The sequence below is a fragment of the Dermacentor andersoni genome, chromosome 3, assembly GCF_023375885.2.
Source record: "Dermacentor andersoni chromosome 3, qqDerAnde1_hic_scaffold, whole genome shotgun sequence".
NCBI lineage: Eukaryota > Metazoa > Arthropoda > Arachnida > Ixodida > Ixodidae > Dermacentor > Dermacentor andersoni.
In genome coordinates, this window is record NC_092816.1 from 100952017 (window position 1) to 100971422 (window position 19406).

Sequence of the window (19406 nt, forward strand, 5' to 3'; positions counted from 1 at the left end):
AAAGAAATCGAGCAACACATGTATGCGCTATCACAGAATTTTTTTTTTATTTTTCACACGTATTCCTTTAACAAAGACTCCACTAACAGTTCTTGACAGTCATGAAGGAAGCTTTGTGGTCGGAGAAATAGACTGATATATGTTCGACTTGGTACACCAACGCTTGATTCTCAAAGACGAGATCTATACAAGTGCCTCGCGAGGTTGTCACAGCCGTGGGACGCGTTACGAGCGAGAGGAACGGGATGTTCTCCCGCATAAGTGTTAGGAAATTGCTGTTTGTCTTTATGTCAACATTAAAGTCCCCCACTACTAACATCGGTGTGGATCGATGGACGGTTAATGCGAGTTGCAGGAAGTGCACGACGTCTTTCGTGAGTGCGGTAGGGGCGAAGTAGGCAGCTACTACCAGCAAGATAATTTCGCAGTGGCGAACGGCAGCGGCAATTTCGGCTCGGGCGGTGCACATATACAGATCCGCCGCCACCGATCTGGCTCTCTGATTGCCACCGCACAGGGCGAACGGCAGCGGCAATTTCGGCTCGGGCGGTGCACATATACACATCCGCCGCCACCGATCTGGCTCTCTGATTGCCACCGCACAGGGGTTGCATTGGAGGAGGAGCGAAGAAAGGAATTAAGTTCGAGCCGGCGCTTTGACAACCGGAGACTCGCAGGAAGAGGGGGGAGGGGGGCGGCGTGTACACCCAGCAGCAAACGATGGGGGCAGAAGCGCGCGCAGCAAGCGGACAACACGATAAAGGGAGGAGGGAAGAGATAGCAGCGACTGACTGATGCCGCTGACGCCGATAGTGAGTCAACCCCAGCTGCGGAGTTGGTTTCAGGGACAACGCCGCCGATGCCGACACAAACAATATGATACCCTCGCTTCCGCAGCGCTAAGAACCAGGTCTAGCCGTGGGAAGGTGGTCACGTATTCGTCGACGTGCCGGGGCCTACGTGAAATAACCGGCGCGTCGGCAACTGAAGAGCACCCTATCCGCCACACAAGAACAGGGGGGGGGGGGACCCTTTCCTCCTCTTTCTGCATGGCGGCGATGGTGTTCTATGCAGTCACGTTATCTTGACTCTCTAGCGGCGTCAGCGGCATCCAGCGGTATCAGTCGGTCGCTGCTAGCGCTGGGGGGATGAAAGGGGGGCGGAGCTGGTTACGAGGCCGACGACAACGCCGACGACGACGCGAAACCCAGGAACGGACGCCAAAGAGCTGCGCTCTAAAATAAGGATGCGTATACCTCCGTTGTCGTAGACACTCAAGGTAACATACAGGATGCCATCACCGTCTATACCAAGGACCCAACAGTAGCAGAACAAGTAGCAATCGCCTTAGCCATCCGGGCTAATCGGTGGACACATATTTACAGCGACTCTAGAACAGCCATACGCAACTTTACCAACGGATATGTGACACGGATAGCAACAAAATTATTAGAGAAGGTCAAGAGTGAGAGGATCGAAATCCGCTGGTTTCCTGCACATCTGGGGGTGGTGGACGGAGCTCGGAGAAACCTCAATGAGGTGGCAAATGAAGCAGCACGAGGACTTTCTAGCCGTGCTCTTCAAGACCGAGCAACTTACACTTCACCCGGGGAACACAGGGATCGATTATTAACATATAACGAAATCACGAAGCATTATTATTTAAGCAGAAGGGAATACCCATTGCCACACGGTAAGCTTTGCAGAGCCCAAGCGGTCACATTAGGTTTGCTATAGACAAGAACATACCCAAGTCCATATTTTATTAACAGGATCTATCCGGAGAGGGAAATTCAAACCAACTGTAATAAGTGCAATGGCATCATTACTCTTGACCACATGCTTTGGCAGTGCCCCGCGGTCTTCACAGACCGTGACAAGGAACAAGAATGGTGGCGGCAAATGCTACACAGTGAATCACTCTCTGACAAATTACGGGCAGTCCAGAAGGCCCGCGATGTGGCTGAAGGGCTCGGCCTGACAGTCCCAACGTGGGAGCGGCCCGCGTCAACGTATGGTTGACCTTCAGGACCCAATAAAGTTCTCCATACCATATATCACCAGCCGGCCATCATTTCTTTGAGCTCATTCAAGCTACGAGAAATCAACTCAGCCATGATTGCCGTGAGTAGACATGTTTTTTACGCTTCAGGAAGTAGAACTCCAAGCTTTGTCTTTTCACTTTAGCCCTTTCCTAGTTAACCTAAAGCCCACTTAATCGGAGACAATTTTTCTAGCACGTAATACTTAATCATAAGATGAAATTGGTTGCATGCAACGCCACGCTGTCAAGGCAACTAACTGCACCGCCTCCTTGTGACCATGACAATTCGCTGATGCATGCGTAGCGTTTGTCTTATATCTATTTGGTGCGAGCTACCTGCGCATTGAGCATGTGTAGTGTGATTACCGACGCTATACAACTACACGCTGAGCATCAGGGACATCACTTGAAGTACGCTGACAGGCAGAAAAACGATTGCTTTCTTTGGTTCTGGAACAGAAATGGTAACGCCGTCCGAAAACCTTGCTTCTCGGATTACGAGTGTCAGGTCACTTCGATAGCATTCGACATTTTTAAATGCAGGCGTGATGAGCATTTTGCTGCAATTTCTTTTTTGTTGATCTCTTTTTAAGCACCCCATCAGGTTCTAAGACCTCCATGTGGCATGGCCGACACGTTCTGTTTCCAATAAACTATCGCTCTAGCTATCGCTCACTTGGTGAGGGTCGGATGTAATAAAGTTCGGGAATAAAGATCACCATTGAAACCATATCTACTGTTTTATCAAAAAATTACCCCCTGTTGATGACCAAACACACGTGTGAACCGTCTTACAATGTTGGACCTACCTTTACACAGAAGCACCAATGCTTGCGCACCCTTCACCGGCGCATTCACCTCATTATATTCGTGAAGGTACTGACAATATTCAGCCTCAGAATTGATCTCAGAATTGCCCATTAAAATTCTATGGACGCATAAGGACAATGCGAAGAGACACGGTATTCGAAAATTGTGCTCTTGGAGCTACAAGCGCCTTCTTTTCACCAGTGGCAAATTTCTCACCACAAAGGAACATACGATGCGATAACTGGTAGCCATTTCACTTCAAAAATTCCCGAAACCGTTTTCTTTACGACGTCATGTTGTAGCTATGGCTAGAGTTGAGACTACTTAACGGTTGGCTGAATACAAAAATATATTTACGGCAGCGGCAAACACAGCAAGGTTACCTTTCGTAACGTTTCCACGCTGTTTCTCTGGCAATACAAAAAAAATGCATTAAGTCAGTGCGGTTTGGCCATCACGTCTGCAATTCCGCTGTTTGCGCGCGAGACAAAGCGAGAAATTCAAGTTGTTCATTAGACTATGTAGCGCTGACAAGCCTACCAGTGAGTAAATACCAAAGTGTCCAGAAGGAGTGTACCTTACTAGTCTCGCATTCGTATATGTTGTGCCGCTCAATGACAGGGGTCTTTCGCTTGTTTTTTCTCTTTTGTTGTAGGTCCTCTTCCTGTTTGCCGCTCTGATGAGCAACGCTTTGGCAGCGTACGTCCCTGCGTATGGCGTGCCACTTGCCAGCTACACGGGCGCCGTGCCAGCTGTTCACACTGTCCATGCTGCCCCCGTAGCGGCCGTCCATGCCATCCATCGCGCGGTACCCGTCGCTCCCACAGTCCACAACGTGGCTACCCCTTACGGATACCGCACGACGGGCGTTAGCTATAGCCACAGAGTTGACGCTCACCCGGTGCGAGTTCGCTACGTACATGGCCTTAGTCCGTACGGTCTCAGCTACGGCTATGGCTACGGCTTGGACGCCCTAGGATACGCCACAGTCCTGAAGAAGTGGTAAGCAGTGTAACGATTCTTCCGTTGCGAGCAAGCTTCATTCAACCTGCCCAACTATGTGGCAGCTCGCGACGACGCGTACAAAATGCATAATATTTAACTAACATCAAGCAATATTGCGTATAGTAAAAACGCATCCTTCAATTACAAATGCCACTCCAAGATGGAAAAATACAGTGCTCAGTATGAAGCTTGCGGGATACGGAATAAACAAACGAATCTCGGCGTCACCCTTTACGAGCCCACAGCGACATCGAACATTGGCGCATGCACAACCTTTCTCAAGAGAAACGAAACCACTGGAGGCATGTACGTTGCTCAGTCCTGTCCTCGTGTTGCTTCCGTGGATCTAGAGGGTGAGGCAGAAAGCTCGTCACCCGCTCCAGAACTTTCGAAAGCTGCGGATGCACTTTACTAAGCATTCCGAAGTTAGCTGCGAGTTCATAGGCAGGTTTTCTTTTTTTTTTTTTTTGCTAGTGTTGTATCACTAGCTTGACAGCACGGTGTAGCCTCATCGTCAAGACTGTATAAGTTATCTGCAGCTCATAACACAAGAAAAATTACCTTCGCCCACGCTAATGAGCGCAGAACACAAAGGGCTGCTCGTCGCTGATACTGCGCGTAATTTTTGCTCCTGATGCGATACGAAGCAAGTCATCTTCCGTTGGCGTTACAGAAAATTTGCCCTTGTGGAATAGTTGTCGATCAATGTTGTCCACAATTTTTATTTTCTTAATGACGAAGTTTCATTTGGTAAACACAGAGACAATTCCAGAAAATAATCGCCTTATTGAATAATATTATTGCCAGTTCCTGTATTTATGAGCATACAAAACTGTACGTCCCTTCCTCCTCTTCTAATTACTCCTACATATCCCGTTTACTTTCGTACATACACCAATTCTGTTAATAGGGGCATCCTAAAAACGTATACTAGAAACACTCGCATCTGACCTCATAAAGTCCTTGTTCGGTAGACGAAATTGCGTCACCCCTTGGCCACTCTCCACATTTACCTAGTTACTTATCCTTAATACACGGCAAGCATGCTTAATCTGAGAACGGGGACGTAAAGTAGTAAAGCCAAAGCATTTTGTGTTGGAAGCATCCATGACATATCATATAAGACTCAACAAATATATATCCAGGCACTATTAGGCCCTGTCTAGCATCTTTTGTGATGGGTATCGTACGTGTTCATGAAAGAAATTCTCTTAAACCAACTATGGGTCGGACACCCTCTTTCTTTAAGGAAGAGAGGGATGAAAAGAGACCGCGGGGCTTGTTACTTTGGTACACGTGTATCGTTTTTATAGCTAATGTCTTGCCTTATTTTGCAGAGAAAAGTACGTGTCAATCACGATCAAGCGAAACCGAAGGACCATCATCAAAATGCCTGGCACAGAAGGAGGTGGAAACGCTGGTGTCTCTGTTTTTCGTTTTGCTACTGCGGCTGTTTCAAATAAAGCTAGGAACAACATCAAGAGTTAGTTACATATTGTTGTTGACTCTGTCACATAGGGTGGTTTACTTTTTTTCACACATTTTGCAATTACAGCTTTTCACGCTGTATCGGCTTTTTCTGCCTTGTATTCTTTGCCACGCGCTGAATACTAGAGGCGATATGGGGCATCTGTCAGTAATTCAAAATATAGTATCGGCTCGGGGCAGCAAGCCATATGAGAGTATTGTGTCCAGAGCGTACCACATAAAACGCATTTCCATATCCGAAATATAAAGAATATCCCATGCAGCTAGAAAAAATTAGAGGGATTTGACGTAATACTCGTAACCAAAGTGAACCAAGCTTACACTACATGTGAATTTGTTGCAGCCTGTATGAGGTTTCTTCCTCCGACGGAAAAACGAGATGTTGCTAACGAGTTTCGAAACGTGCATTCAAATTAACAGCCGTCGCAGCAATGAAATGACGCTGAGTATATAGAACAGGCTCCGTTTATTTATTGCTCTGCATTCCATAGAGTTTCAGACAGAAATCACTAACGCGAAGCCGCACTGCTCTTTATAGAAGCTGCAAGTATACCGGTTCAGCCAGCACGAGAAGAGGGCCATGAACAGATCCACGAACTCCGCCAGCCACCTCGCAACTAATTGAACTTTGCCCAGTAGTACCAACGAATCACGATCTATTGCTTAGGTATTTAGATACTAGTCCGTAGATATACCAAATTCAAAAACATATTGTGTTATAAATGCAACAATTTGCAATTAATATGCGTATCTTGCTGTGTCTAGTGAACTATGGTTGCCTGAAAATAAAGGCGATAAAGTGTAATAAGTGACGTCACCAGAACATCTCGAGCCACATGCATGAAGTTTACACCAATCCATGTATTACCCATAATTTCCATGACAGTTGAAAGAATCGCAGTGCTCGCATTCATTTTAGCAACATTTATAGGAAACTCTGTGATGAATTCATAAAAACGATAATAAAAGTGAAAGACCATGCACACAGAAAAGCGGCGCAAACAGCCTTACATAAGTGGAAACTTGAGTTTAGGCGCTGTCGTTGACCCCCCCCCCCCCCCTCCATTGCTAATTTTATTACGACAATGATCGCTACAAACACATTGAACCTGTTGAAGCTAGCACAACACGTAATTCAAAATATTTCTGGAGCTGCGTGCTATCTCCCTCGTCCAAAAAGTGCGCCGAAGACGTATGCCTTCTCCATGAAAATGGCAATGTTGTCCCGAACACTGATAATTCATTTGAAGAACATTTATATTTTATATCTGGTGCATAAGATACTTCTACCTCAAGTAACATTTCTTCTCAGTCTCACGCGGTTTGTATCCTATCGCTCATTGAAGACCTTGTTTTCAAGTATGTGAAGCGCCTCATCCCTCCGGCATTGCTTAAAACGTACGGAAGAATACTTGTCTCTGTTCTAAGAAGCATCTTCAAATAGTTCTCTAACGTTTCATACGTTTCCTAGCGCTTTGGAAGGTGGAACGGGCAGTGCCAGTGCACGAATTGGGTGGTAGAATTGCAGTTATTACCTACCGACCTACTGGCTCCTCTGCGCTGCGTCAAAAATGTTTGAATGTGTATTATATTCCCTCCTTTCTGTTAGTGCTTGGAACATTTTAATTGATGAACAACACGGCTTTGTATCAGGGCACTCCACAATAATGAACGTGACACCATTTATGCCCCATGATTCCAGGATTGTGCATAGCAGTGGCCAATCAGACGCTCTTTACTTTCGCATAAGTAAAGCATTTATTGTAGTTTGCCGTGAGCTCCTTATTACAAAATTACCCAAATCGGCATACTTTCTTCCATCACTGCACTAGTATCTAAATACCTACGATATAGAACGTGATTCGTTGGTACTACTGGGCAAAGTTCAATTAGTTGTGAAGTGGCTGGCGCAGTTCGTGGATCTGTTCATGGCCCTCTTCTCCTAGTACTGTTCACAAATGGTACTTCGTCAGCAATTCGGCACTCTTCATTCGTCCTAGTGTATGCTGACGACTTAGAGTTGTTTAAAACTGTCAACAGTTTTCAGGATTGCACTGACCTCCAAAAAGACATTTTTTTACTCGCAAATTGGTGACGAAACAATACGCTGCTCTTTAACGCTTGCCAAACTATGGTATTAAGTTATACCTGGAAAACACACCATGTACAATTTCAATACACCCTCCGGGATGCTCCATTGCCAAGGGTGATGAAATGAAAGGCCGTGATGTGTATTTCGACAAAACGCTAGGCCTCTCTTCAAGCGCTACGTATGCCAAACGACGTGCCCTTCACGCTCTTAGTATTGTTTGTCGTATATCACATGACTTCCACTCGCCTGTAGCCTTTATGGACTTGTATTCCACCACGTGACTTCCACTGATAGAGTATACCTCTGTACTTTAGGGCGGAACGTGCGAATCTGATTCTGATCTCGTTGAGCCCGTCCAAAATAATTTGATGTCTATTTCGAAGCACCGACTTTGCCGTTATGGCGACTATGGTCCAGCCCTCTCAAATATGCATCAACTGACACCTTTAAAATCAAGAAGCATTACGTCAGACCTATTGTTAATCTATAAGATTGGGTGGTCCATGGCATTGTACATTGCCCAAAGCTCGTTAATCATGTGCAATGTTCTGCGCCGCAGAAGTGTGCCAGGAAACAGTCCACGTTTCCCGCCGGCCTTGTTGCAATGAAGACTGTCGTATGGATCGACACCATAAACAATAAGTATTCTGCCTGTACTGGCATATTTCAGAGTTCCTTTCTTGTGTATTGTATAAATGCAGACAACCATGTCGTATGATTGACTACCTTTTACGCCCGCCTCCTCGTTTTCTGTTCGCCGATTCGTTTCTCCTTCCCGCATTGTTTTGACTACCACAAATGTCTTCTTTGTACATTTTGTCTTGCATGCTACTTTTTAAGTGCACCAGTACGAAGGCTCTGTAGCTCTTCCTGGGTGCTATAATAAACACTTGATTTATTGTTATTATTATTGATGAGAAAGCGACAAATTTTCCATTGTGCGATAAAGCCGGCGTATGGCGTCTGTAAAAGCGAAACGGCACATAATTCTCCATTGGCTGGGACGTCACGTCACGAGCGCGCCTCGACGGAGCAGAGCAGGCGACAGGGAACGCTTGCTGCAGCGACAGCGCACCCCACGTGTCACGTGAGAAAAGAGGCCATTGCCGCGACGCCACCTTCGCTCTCGGAAGCCGGCGCGCGGCCTCTCTCTGTGTCTCTCACCCTTACTGGACTTAGCTGTGGCGCTCGCCTGCCGGCCTTGGTGACCGCTGTTGCTTCCTCAGTCTCTCGTCGCGCAGGACGTCGGTGGCATGCGGCGTTGGGACTGCAGGCTGCTGCTGCTTGCTGGCTCGGGTAGCACGTACCGCTAGGTACATTTCCCGCAGCGCAAAACTCGAGCGACCGCTCAGTGGCGTTCAATGTGACGAATATTTTCGCATTCACAACTCATAAGGAGCGCTTAGGTGTCCTCGAATTATTATTATTATTATTATTATTATTATTATTATTATTATTATTATTACTTTTATTATTATAACCGCAATAAAGTACCTGAGCCTACGCTATCTCTCCATATATGTTGTTCCTAGAACAAGAACTTATTATGGCAAAGAGCAAGGACAATATTATATTCCCAATTTGTTTTAATACTCTCCCCACCTCAATACTTCAACAGCGAAGTTTATCAAGCTTGAAGGATGCCTTAAAAGTAGGCACATGGAAAAAAAATAGAAACATGTGACTTGTATGAAGCTGTTATTTGTTTTTATGTGAGCATTGCCAATGGTGTGTACATTGTACCAGTGTCGATTTCGCGGCTTTCCTTTTAAACATTGGCCAAACATGTAGCACCTTTGTCGCTCAATTTTTTGCAGTTCTTGGTAACTAGTGCTGTATGTGGCTCTTGAAGAGAAAGGGTTTTAATTTATATTTTGGAGCATTAGTTATGCTTGGCACTCTGTCAATGAGATTTTGCCGTGACTGTCAGATCCCTCCATACAAGGCCTCCGAAGGCTTCGGCAGACCCGGCAAGAAAAACATGTACATAAGATCTCGCAATTATTATTATTATTATTATTATTATTGTTGTTGTTGTTGTTGTTGTTGTTGTTGTTGTTGTTGTTGTTGTTGTTGTTGAATATGGAGTAGCCACCAGCATTGTAGGTGACTAAGTCGCTTTCTTTTGTTTTCATTTCAATAACAAAGAATAAACTAACTTGCGATACGTGAACTGTCGGTAACCTCCAGCCACTGCAGGAATCTTCCACGGTACACAGCAAGCTTGCATGGAGGCTAGAACGATGTGTTTTGCTCGCCGTAATTCTATTCTTTTTACGCAGATCCCATGCGTCGACAACTACTCGTAGCAATAATTTTGAATGCAAAATGACGCTAAAAGGTACAGATGTTACAATCACACTTACCACAACAAGTTTCTTTCTCTTCAGCCAACGCGCAAAAGTAAGACTGGTCTGGCCGACGCGACTGCTTACACTACTGCATTCCACGGTTGTGTAAGTGTGGTGAAAGCCCTTCGTAACAGCAATTGCAGACGCAGTACCTTGGAACACGTAAACGCTTAATAAATCTAATCAAGGGGCCACGGGCCACGGGCCACCAGGCGTCTCAGAACGCTAGCGTCATGAGCGCCGGCAGTGGCGCTGCAGGCGTCGCATATTGACACTGCACGAGATGAGACCGAGACTGGTGGGACACCGTCGTCGTTAGTCAGCGCCCAGTGGAACATTATATCCGTAAAGAGCACCGGTATCAGTGAAATGGCATCACTTGCAGAATTACGAGCACAAATATGGCTTTCTTTATGGTTTAGGATAAAAGGCATACCCTGAGAATACATATTTTTGATGACGGTTCTTTGCGCTCGGCAATCACCGAATTTTCACGAACCAGTCAGTCAAGACCGTGAAGCCTGGTCAGAGCAGATTTCATTTTTCAATAATTTAACATCTATCTAGCATTCAAAATAGTTAATATGGACCCCCACCCTAACGCCAACACTCTATTCGACGGCGACGGTGATGTGGAACATTCACCAGGGGTGTCCATATAATTCCTATCGGAGAAAAAAGGCAGGTTACATGGCCACTTGCGCATCACAACTGCAGTTCTCTCAAACGTACTGCGTACGAACGAACAAGGTATTTACCGTGGTCTGCCGCTGCTTAAAAAGCGACACGAAAACGACACAGGCATTGGCGGCGCAACCTACCTTATTGATTTGCTTCCTTCGGGATGGTTAATGATTGTAATAAGCAGAGCTGGCAGCATACCAGGCTGAATTCACCGTTTGTTCATAGGCAGAGGGTCATACTCATTTGACGTCGGCCATGTATTCCGTGGCGGTGTCTATTTTTTTCGCTTGGAACACTTTCAGAAAACAAGTTCTTTAAATGTTACTCGAACTGCGTTACTACAGATGAGTTATCTAGCCAGGAGGATATCCTCTGCAAGAAAACGTCAAGGAACCGAGACAACATTCCTACATAAAGAATTTTAGACAGCTTTTTCATGTTCTTTATCACCTTGCCCCAGCAGAAATTACGACTTCCTCAAAAGCAGAACCAATAGCGTTCAAAGCTCTAGGCACACAACAGTACTTTGAAAAGAGAACAAACCCTCCTTTTTTGTCCGGCTGCTAATAAAGACGCAGAACTATTCTGGATACAAGACACTTTCTTTAGAAATGTTGTTCACTGCAAAAACAAGCATGGTCGACTGCCCTTCACGGGTAATTGTACCGGAAACTGCAGACGGCCAGACTCTCGCCATCTTCTTACAGAGTACGATTTAAACATTGACGACCGTTTTCGGGGTGAAGGATTCAACACAACAAATTTTTTTACGGATTTGACGTGTCAAATTATTTCATCATTTTCTGTCGACCGCAAGTATTATTATAATTTCATCCCTCATGATGAGCTATTGATCTAGTTACATGATTGCACAGAAATATACGGTATGACCCGGTTTCAAAACATGTCCGCTGTCAACATTGACGGGTTCCTTGAGCTGCTTTCACTGTACATTCGGTCAAGCTATGTATCATGGAATGACTGAATTTCCATACATACACCATGGCCGGTATTTTGTAGCGATACCTTTTCCGATTCTATGCTTTTTCAGGCTTTTCGCGCTTGGCCAGTGGTCAGAGTGACGGTCTGCCCACATTATCAACGGGATCGGGCGGCCGTGTGTGGTGGATGATAAGAATAGCATAGAATAAGGCATAAGGCATCGCTACAAAATAGCGGCCCAGGAGTCTGCATTGATTCATGGATTGCTGTACTTTCCGGTGACATTTATTAGGGCTGAAAAGATTGAAATATACTTCAATATTCAGAAGAATCGCCTGTTTAAATCTCTTCAGGCATCTCGATGACTGTTGAGTTCTTTTAAACGGTGTCAACTGGGACGAAGTTAAAAACTTTTTATTTCTCGACTCAGTTATTCTCACTCTTGTGGACGAGTTATTGCTGCATTACTAATTGTTTGTGGATTTCATGTTTTTATGCCAACAATGTTTTCTTTCGTGTATTTTGTGCTCCGGAGAACTGGGAACTAGTCAATCTGACTTGTCAGCTTTCTTTCCCGCACTCCTTCACTTCATGAGTGAATTAAAGGATATATTCAAATATTATCATACTTACTTTCTCATGTATCTAATGTCCTCTACGTACGCGTATGCTCCCGAAGCCTCAGAACTTAAACGTGAGTCACTTGGAAAGGTACGGCTTCATGCGCACAACATGCACTACTTCGGGTAGATACTTGTGGCGCCGCGAACAAGCTTCGTCATCTGGCATGACCTCATATTTCACGTCATTCAGACGTGGGACAATTGTGTAGGGCGCAAAATATCGCCTCAACAGTTTTTCTGAAACTCCCCTAGTGGGAATCCAAACCCACACTTTCTCACCGGGTGTGTAGACGACGAATTTGCGCTGACGATTGTACCGTATTGCGTCCTTGTCTTGCTGGTGGCGGATGCGTACACGTGCAAGCTGTCTGCCTGTTTCGGCACATTGAGCATACTCTTCAGCGTCTGCATGGATATCATCACAATCGTGCGGCAACGCTGCATCCAACGTTGTCGTGACTTCGCGACCGTGTACCAAGCTGAATGGTGTCATACGAGTCGTTTCCTGCTGAGCGGTGTTATATGCGAAGGTTACATAGGGCAAAATCTCGTCCCAGTTTTTATGTTCCAAATCGACGTGCATACAATGCATGTCTGCGAGTGTCTTGTTCTAACGCCCCATTAGTCCGTTCGTCTCGGGGTGATAGCCTGCCGTTTTCCTGTGGGCTCGGAGTTCGAGAACTGCCGCTAAAACTTATGCCATGAACGCGGTTCCTCTGTCAGTAATCACTACAGATGGGGTGCCGTGCTGAAGGACGACATTTCGACGGAAAATCGAGCTGCTTCAGCTGCTGTGCAATATCATGACATGAATGGCATGGCTTCCACTTCATGACATGAATGACGTGCGTGGCATGAATGTCATGAACGACATGACATCCCATGGTATGTTTGTCCCGACTCATGAGATGAATGGCAAAATTGACAGCACGGCGTGCATGACATGCATGATTGAGGTGAGATGCGTGACATGACATAAATGACGTGTCGTGCCATCATAGGATGTTGTGGTCTTGCGTCTGTCGTAAGACCACAACACGTTCGTCCATCCGGTAACTCTTTGAAAAGCCCCGAACAATGCTGGAGAGCGAGCTGCCTGAGAAATGCTTAGCATAACGTCATTTCCCACAGTTCTTGGTATCTGCACATATATATCTTCTTTTTAGATTTGGGTTTGCCCTTCTCAAGGCGTGTGTGTTAAGCCTACCAACCACTAGGCAGCAAGCCGTTAATCCCCTATAGTTCAGCGCACTCTAAGCTTATAAAGACAATGGCCTTTCAATCAAATTTTGTTAACTACATGGCTCAGCATTGCAACCACATGTGTGAAACCAGCTTTCATATACAGGATTCTCGCCTTACTGATGCGTGATGCCTGAAGCAGCTGCGATCGCTTATGGCGGACATGTACAAGCTCATTAAGTGACTAAAAATAGCCGGTAGCACTAAAACTTTAAATGCGCTACGAGAAAAAAGGAAACTGCCAGTCACCCATGTACCCATTGGCTCTCACATAATTTCGAAAACATTGGCAGAAGGACGTCGTCTTGTCTGCGCCGAATCGCCTGATATGCAAGCAGGTAAACATTGGAGCTGATGTAGCGCAAGGCTGCAGCGAGCATCGCCGTCCGATTTTTTCAGCTGCGTTGCAAATGTAGCCGATTCCATTCCACTATCTTGTAAAAAAATGTGTAGGTAGGACAAACACGCCGGCGTCTTAACGAGCAGATCAACGAGTATAAGTGCAATCCAGAACGCACAGTCCACGTTTCAGTTGCATTATTAGGCGGTAGGCTAATACAGGAGAAGGTCTCAAAGTTCAAGACTATAAGGGATACCTCGTATGAAACGTAAAACAGCGAAGAGTTAAACTGTACGTATGAAAATAAATGGCAACGCAATCCTAGCAAATACACATGCAACGTAAAAATACTAAATTTGGGGTAATAAAAAAAGTATTTGCGATTTTGCATATTACTTAAAGGCATGCAATACAAGCATGTACAAAAGTTGCTTTTATTTTAAAATATCAAGGAATTATAGATCGTGCGAAACCGTTTGATCGTGCGAAACCGTGACGCGTATGATCTGAGGTATTAGACATACGCGTATTATATATACAGCAACAGCAGTAATGAAAGTGAAATTATAGGTCTTATAAGCAATAGATAGTGAACGCTGTAAAATATAAAGAAATAATATCAATAGTACTCACTGTTAATAACAAAAACTTGGCGTAGAATATAAATGCCAACAAATGATTTCAAAAATGAAAACTGTAGCGAGTATGTGGTCACAGGTCAATGAATGAGTTAGTTTTTGAGCATTCCTAAATATAGGTAACGTAATACAGTTTTTTTAGTAATAAGAAAGTTGATTCCAATGCAACGGGACTATAATATTTAACGTAAATTTTTCATAGTTAGTTTTCCCTGTAGTTAAGATAAAGTTATTGGCCTGCGAAAATATTGTATTATTAGTGTTAGCGAGTGAAACGAGTCGACTGGCGTCGAGACACAGCTGGTATCTTAAACTTTATAAATAAATAAATAAATGAGTATGCTAAGTTTTCCTTGCAAGAGAGAGCGCATAGTTAAGATATTTAGGGATTCAGAAAGCAGAACTACGTGTCCTTTGGAACAATGAAACGTGACAAGTCGGCATTTTTCGTTCTGCAAGTGTTACAGACGTTGGGCATGTGTAAGGTAGGTGTTTTACCATGACGAGATGCCATATTGATGATATCTATGAATGAATGCATGGTCAAGCGAATAGAGAATAGGCTTAAACCTAACCCAACATTTGATGAGGTGGCTTCCGCATGAAAGTCACATTACATGGCACTTGGCCTTCTACAGTAGGCACTGTGGCCGCGTGCCCCAGTCCGCAAAAACAGCGACTGTCAGCTGAAGCTGCGATAAAACAATGCTCGAAATTTTATAATCTCAAGAAACCTTAAGACTGAAAGACAAATATATCAGCACCCCTTTAATTGCGCTTCAGAAAAAAGTTATTAAGTTATTGTAAATAAAGTTCGACTACGTGCAATATTAGAAGGACGCTGTCGAAAGATGCCATCGCACTCTTAATTTGTGTTTTTTCTGATGGTGTTCGTTCCTTTGCTCATAGAAACCAGTATCTTGCACTTTTAGATGTCAGTTTATCAGCAATAAAACTCAGTTGTTAGTTAGGCGCACGTCCGTTTTGACATTTTCTTGCGTCCTCATCTTCTCCGCGCTGCCGCTTTTGTATGTCAAATCAACAGGGCCATCAACTCGTGCTTTGCAAATTATGTCAGCCTGGACAGATAATTTATCTGTTGGGAAACCGTTCAAGTCACTTTTATTTTTTTATTTTTTAGGTGTACGAAGTACGTTAAAGAAACACTGTATAACATGCATATTGTAGCACAAATAGTATAAATAACGCTGTAGTCTTTCTAAAGCGACGTGATCAGTATACCGCACGTGTCCCATAATGTGTCGGCACAGTGGCCGATCGGGGGCCCTTACTGCGACGGGAAGGCAGAGGTCCCCAACCATCTGGCGACCGCTGTCCACGCGATGGAAGAGATAGCGCGCCCCTTCAACGAAAGTTCAAGGCGACACGTGGCTCGGTCCTCCTCGAGTGTGAGAGAAAGATGGAAGCAAGGAACTCGAATCGTTTCCAGTTTTGCGTCTACCTACCACGTGTGTATATATTTTTAGAGGAAATACTCGTTAAATTACCTAGGCCCTCTTATAATATTTCTGTTTCTTTTCACTGATCAAAAAGTCATCCCCCGCCCCTTTTCTTCGAAGCGAGGGAGAGATGTCCGATGCATGCTTACGTTTTGCGAAGAACGCCAAATCGCGAGTTCCCATTGGCCTATGAAATGGAGGCCCACCTCTAGTAACAAGAATGCTGCAATAGGTGCTTTAGAGTAAACATTAATGGAGTGAAGAAGCCAGAACATAAGTTTCTTCCCCTTCTCCACAAACTCGTGTGAGTAAAAAAAAAAATAAGAAAGAATGAAATAAGCATAGCTTCCAGCATCCCGAGTGCACAGTATAAAAAGGGACCGGGCATCCAATTTCAGCCATCACTTCTTCGAGCTCTTAACAGCAACGTAGGAACGAATCGACCATGAACGCCGTAAGTACTTCGTCCTTACTTGATTTCCTCTCAGTGCAAAAATAAGGCATCAAGTACCTTAAAACCTTGAGTGGCCTCCGCATTCAGCATTAAGCATAATTAATATTATTAGATTTTCATTTTGCACTACTTCCTTGCTTTGAAAAAGAAATGTGCGCAGCAGAATTGCCTTATTCGTGTGAAACTCCGTTGTTAAAGTGTTTAAACTTGCCTCGTACCAAGCTTAACAAATACTTTGCCGTACCATGTAGCACACAAACATATTAGTTATACTGAGAGTGCTGTGGTCAAAGATTCTTACGATTAGTACTCGGCGAGGTAACCAGCGGCAACTGCTAAAATAAACACCATAGGTAACAACTCTACCATTCCTCAGCAAACGCATCATATAAGTGTGGATAGATATCGATATGCTATCATGTAGGGACAGAAAGCTGGCTCTTTTCTAACCCACTCATGTATTATACTTCATCTATTTCCGGCTAAGTCCCCTAGCCTAGCGAAGTTCCTGCTCACACCAACACTTGTAGGTTCTGGTAACGGTGATAAGTGCCCAAGTTTCGCGGCTGTGCATAATTTAACTAACTCCTGTTGAAGGCTTCAAGACGTACGTTAGGCGAAATATGCTTATTGCCGCAACGACAAGGTCTGGTAAACAACACATTTTCTTTTCAGAGTTCGTTAGGTCCGATATGCCAAAAACTACAGCAATTTGTGTAAAGTCTGTTTGTTCGACAAACTACCTGCCGACGACAGCCCTGCTCACGTTTTTTACGGCTTTCTTCTATTATAGCTAGGGAACAGTGCAGATAACACTCAGATAAAGGGACGCCACACACTAGCACTGACTCTAACTAAGTTATGTCCAAGAACCTCGCAAGCAATCATACAAACACATAACTTCCTTTACAAAACGCTCCACCCAGCTATGAATACACGCATCTGTCGCCAATTCGTTTTAATGGACTTGCTAATGAGCCCTGATGACGCCGTTACATAATGCTTCATTATGGGTCTGATCCCTCAACTGTTTGCATGCTTATTAAATGCTTATTCGGTTATCAACTGGAGTACTGATTCAGTCTACTTGAGTACATTCATTGGCAAACTATAAACGTTTACATAAGTTCCTTTGGACGGCGCCACATTTCGCGTTTTAGTGGTGCCAGCGTGCACGAGCGATTTATCAGGAGCACTATCAATAGTACATAGGCTCTGCACCCACCTGCCTGCAACAGTGCGAAAAGTGTGAAAAGAAATCAGGTAGAAAGAAGGAAAGGCCGGGAGGTCAACCATGGTCCCACCTGGTCAGCTAACCTACACATGTGGAAGGGAACGGGGAGAAATAAAAGTGAAGGGCAAAAAAAGTCAGTGCGCGCACATCCGCAGAATCATGTTCACTCATCTCGTGTGAGAACGTAGGCAGTGGAGCAGTGCGTACAGAACTTTTCTTTTTTTTCGAAAAGGGCTGCCCTACGGCATAGTAAAGAAACTTGACAAAATACTTACAAATATCAATGCAACCTTGCTTCGTGCAGGAAGCACTTGAATACGTAGTGAGACACGATTCCCCACAGGTCCTGTGCCTGTTCGCCGCTCTGCTGGGCAGTGCCCTCGCCGTGTACGTCCCGACGTACGGCGTGCCGGTGGGCGCCGGATACCCATACGTTCCTGCTGTCACGACGACGGTGCACGGTACCCCCGTAGCCGCCGTGCAGGGTGCTGTCCACCGTGTGGTACCGGTCACTCCCACCGTCCACAACGTTGCCACCCCGTTCGGCTACCGCACCACCGGCGTCAGCTACAGCCACAGAGTCGACGCCCACCCGTTGAAGCTGCGCTACGTGTACGGAGTCGCACCGTACGGCCTCGGCTACGGCTATGGTCTGAGTCCCTACGCTTACGCTCCTGTCCTGAAGAAGTGGTAAGCACCGGAAAATTTAATCCACTGAGAGTTTCCTTACTCATCCGAGTACATATTGCGTGGTCATAACATGTGAGAAATAGGTAATATATGAAATCGACCATATATCAAGTCAGTATAACGTAAGCTATAAAAGCTAGAAATAAAACAATATCGAAAACGGAAATAAAACGACGTCGTAAGGTTTGAACATATAAGTCACGGCAGAGAATGCCAGTCAGTATATTGTGAAACAGCGATGATTGCTCTAAAACAGGCAGTGTTCTATTCACTGTTCTTGGTCAGTCGTTGTTTAGTCCTTACATTGTTCAAGTCAGCTTGTTCGTACAAATACTGGGACAAATGAACCGCCCCTGTACTGTGCAGAGCACCCAAACACAAATCCAACAGATTGGCGCATAGGGGTGGCAATGCCAATTAGACACAAGCCAGACTTCTTCGCTAGAAAATATATAAGACTGTTTGTGGCTCCTAATGACTGGCCCTACAAAACCAGGCAAATGTCATGTTATCTTGTGCAAAACAGCTGTGCACATAAAGCTAGACAATCCCGTGTCATTTCATGCTGTTAACAACTCCTGCTCGTTGTACATCGTTTTTGTTCACGCAGAAGAAATCCCCTGCTGATACAAGAGCAACATGGCCCACCTCCGGAATAACAGACAGAACTCAACACCAGAAGAAAATACTTTAGTTCCTGTTGTGACTGTTGGACAGCCAAATGATTGAAAAATAAAAAACACGAAAGCAACCGAAATCCACGCATCTTGGGTGTTTTTTTTTTCTGCTTATCCCCTCCCTCTATGATTAGCGTCCTTATTTCGCTACATCTGGTCTTTCCTTTCATTCAGTGTTGCATTTATTGCACTGGTGAAGTCTCCTTTTCAAGATACCTCAATAAAATTAAGGCTGAGCGACATATCGTTCTCTTACCTGACCGAGAGATTACCCGTTGGAGTGTATATTTTAATGTTACCTTGTATGCCACATAGTGATATTTTACAAGAATATATTTCTTTGGAGTGAAGTCGTCCTGGCATTAGTCGACAGCGTGTTCGCAGAGCCTAAAGGTTTTTCTGATTATCGATGTAAGGCATCCTCCGTATGTCACGAAACTGAGACTTTAACATAAAGGGCCTGCACAATGAGTTTGTACGTTCGCTCAGCGTGGCTACATTAACGACAAAACATACGGACAACACCAACGTCTTGAAACTTGTGAAAGCAACGTACCTTGAAACAAACAAGTTAAATACAGGTGTCAAAAAAAGTGAAAACGGGAAGAGCAATTACTAGAGCATATAAGCAA

General features: G+C 44.8%; 1 protein-coding gene across 1 annotated transcript; it reads left to right on the forward strand.

Moving 5' to 3' along the window:
• Positions 1–16070: 16070 nt before the first annotated feature.
• LOC126540951 (uncharacterized) lies at positions 16071–18854 on the forward strand. The gene is made up of 3 exons (XM_050187771.2): positions 16071–16173; positions 17751–18097; positions 18708–18854. Coding segments are annotated over exons 1-3 (357 nt in total). The 5' UTR covers positions 16071–16164; the 3' UTR covers positions 18709–18854.
• Positions 18855–19406: the final 552 nt, after the last annotated feature.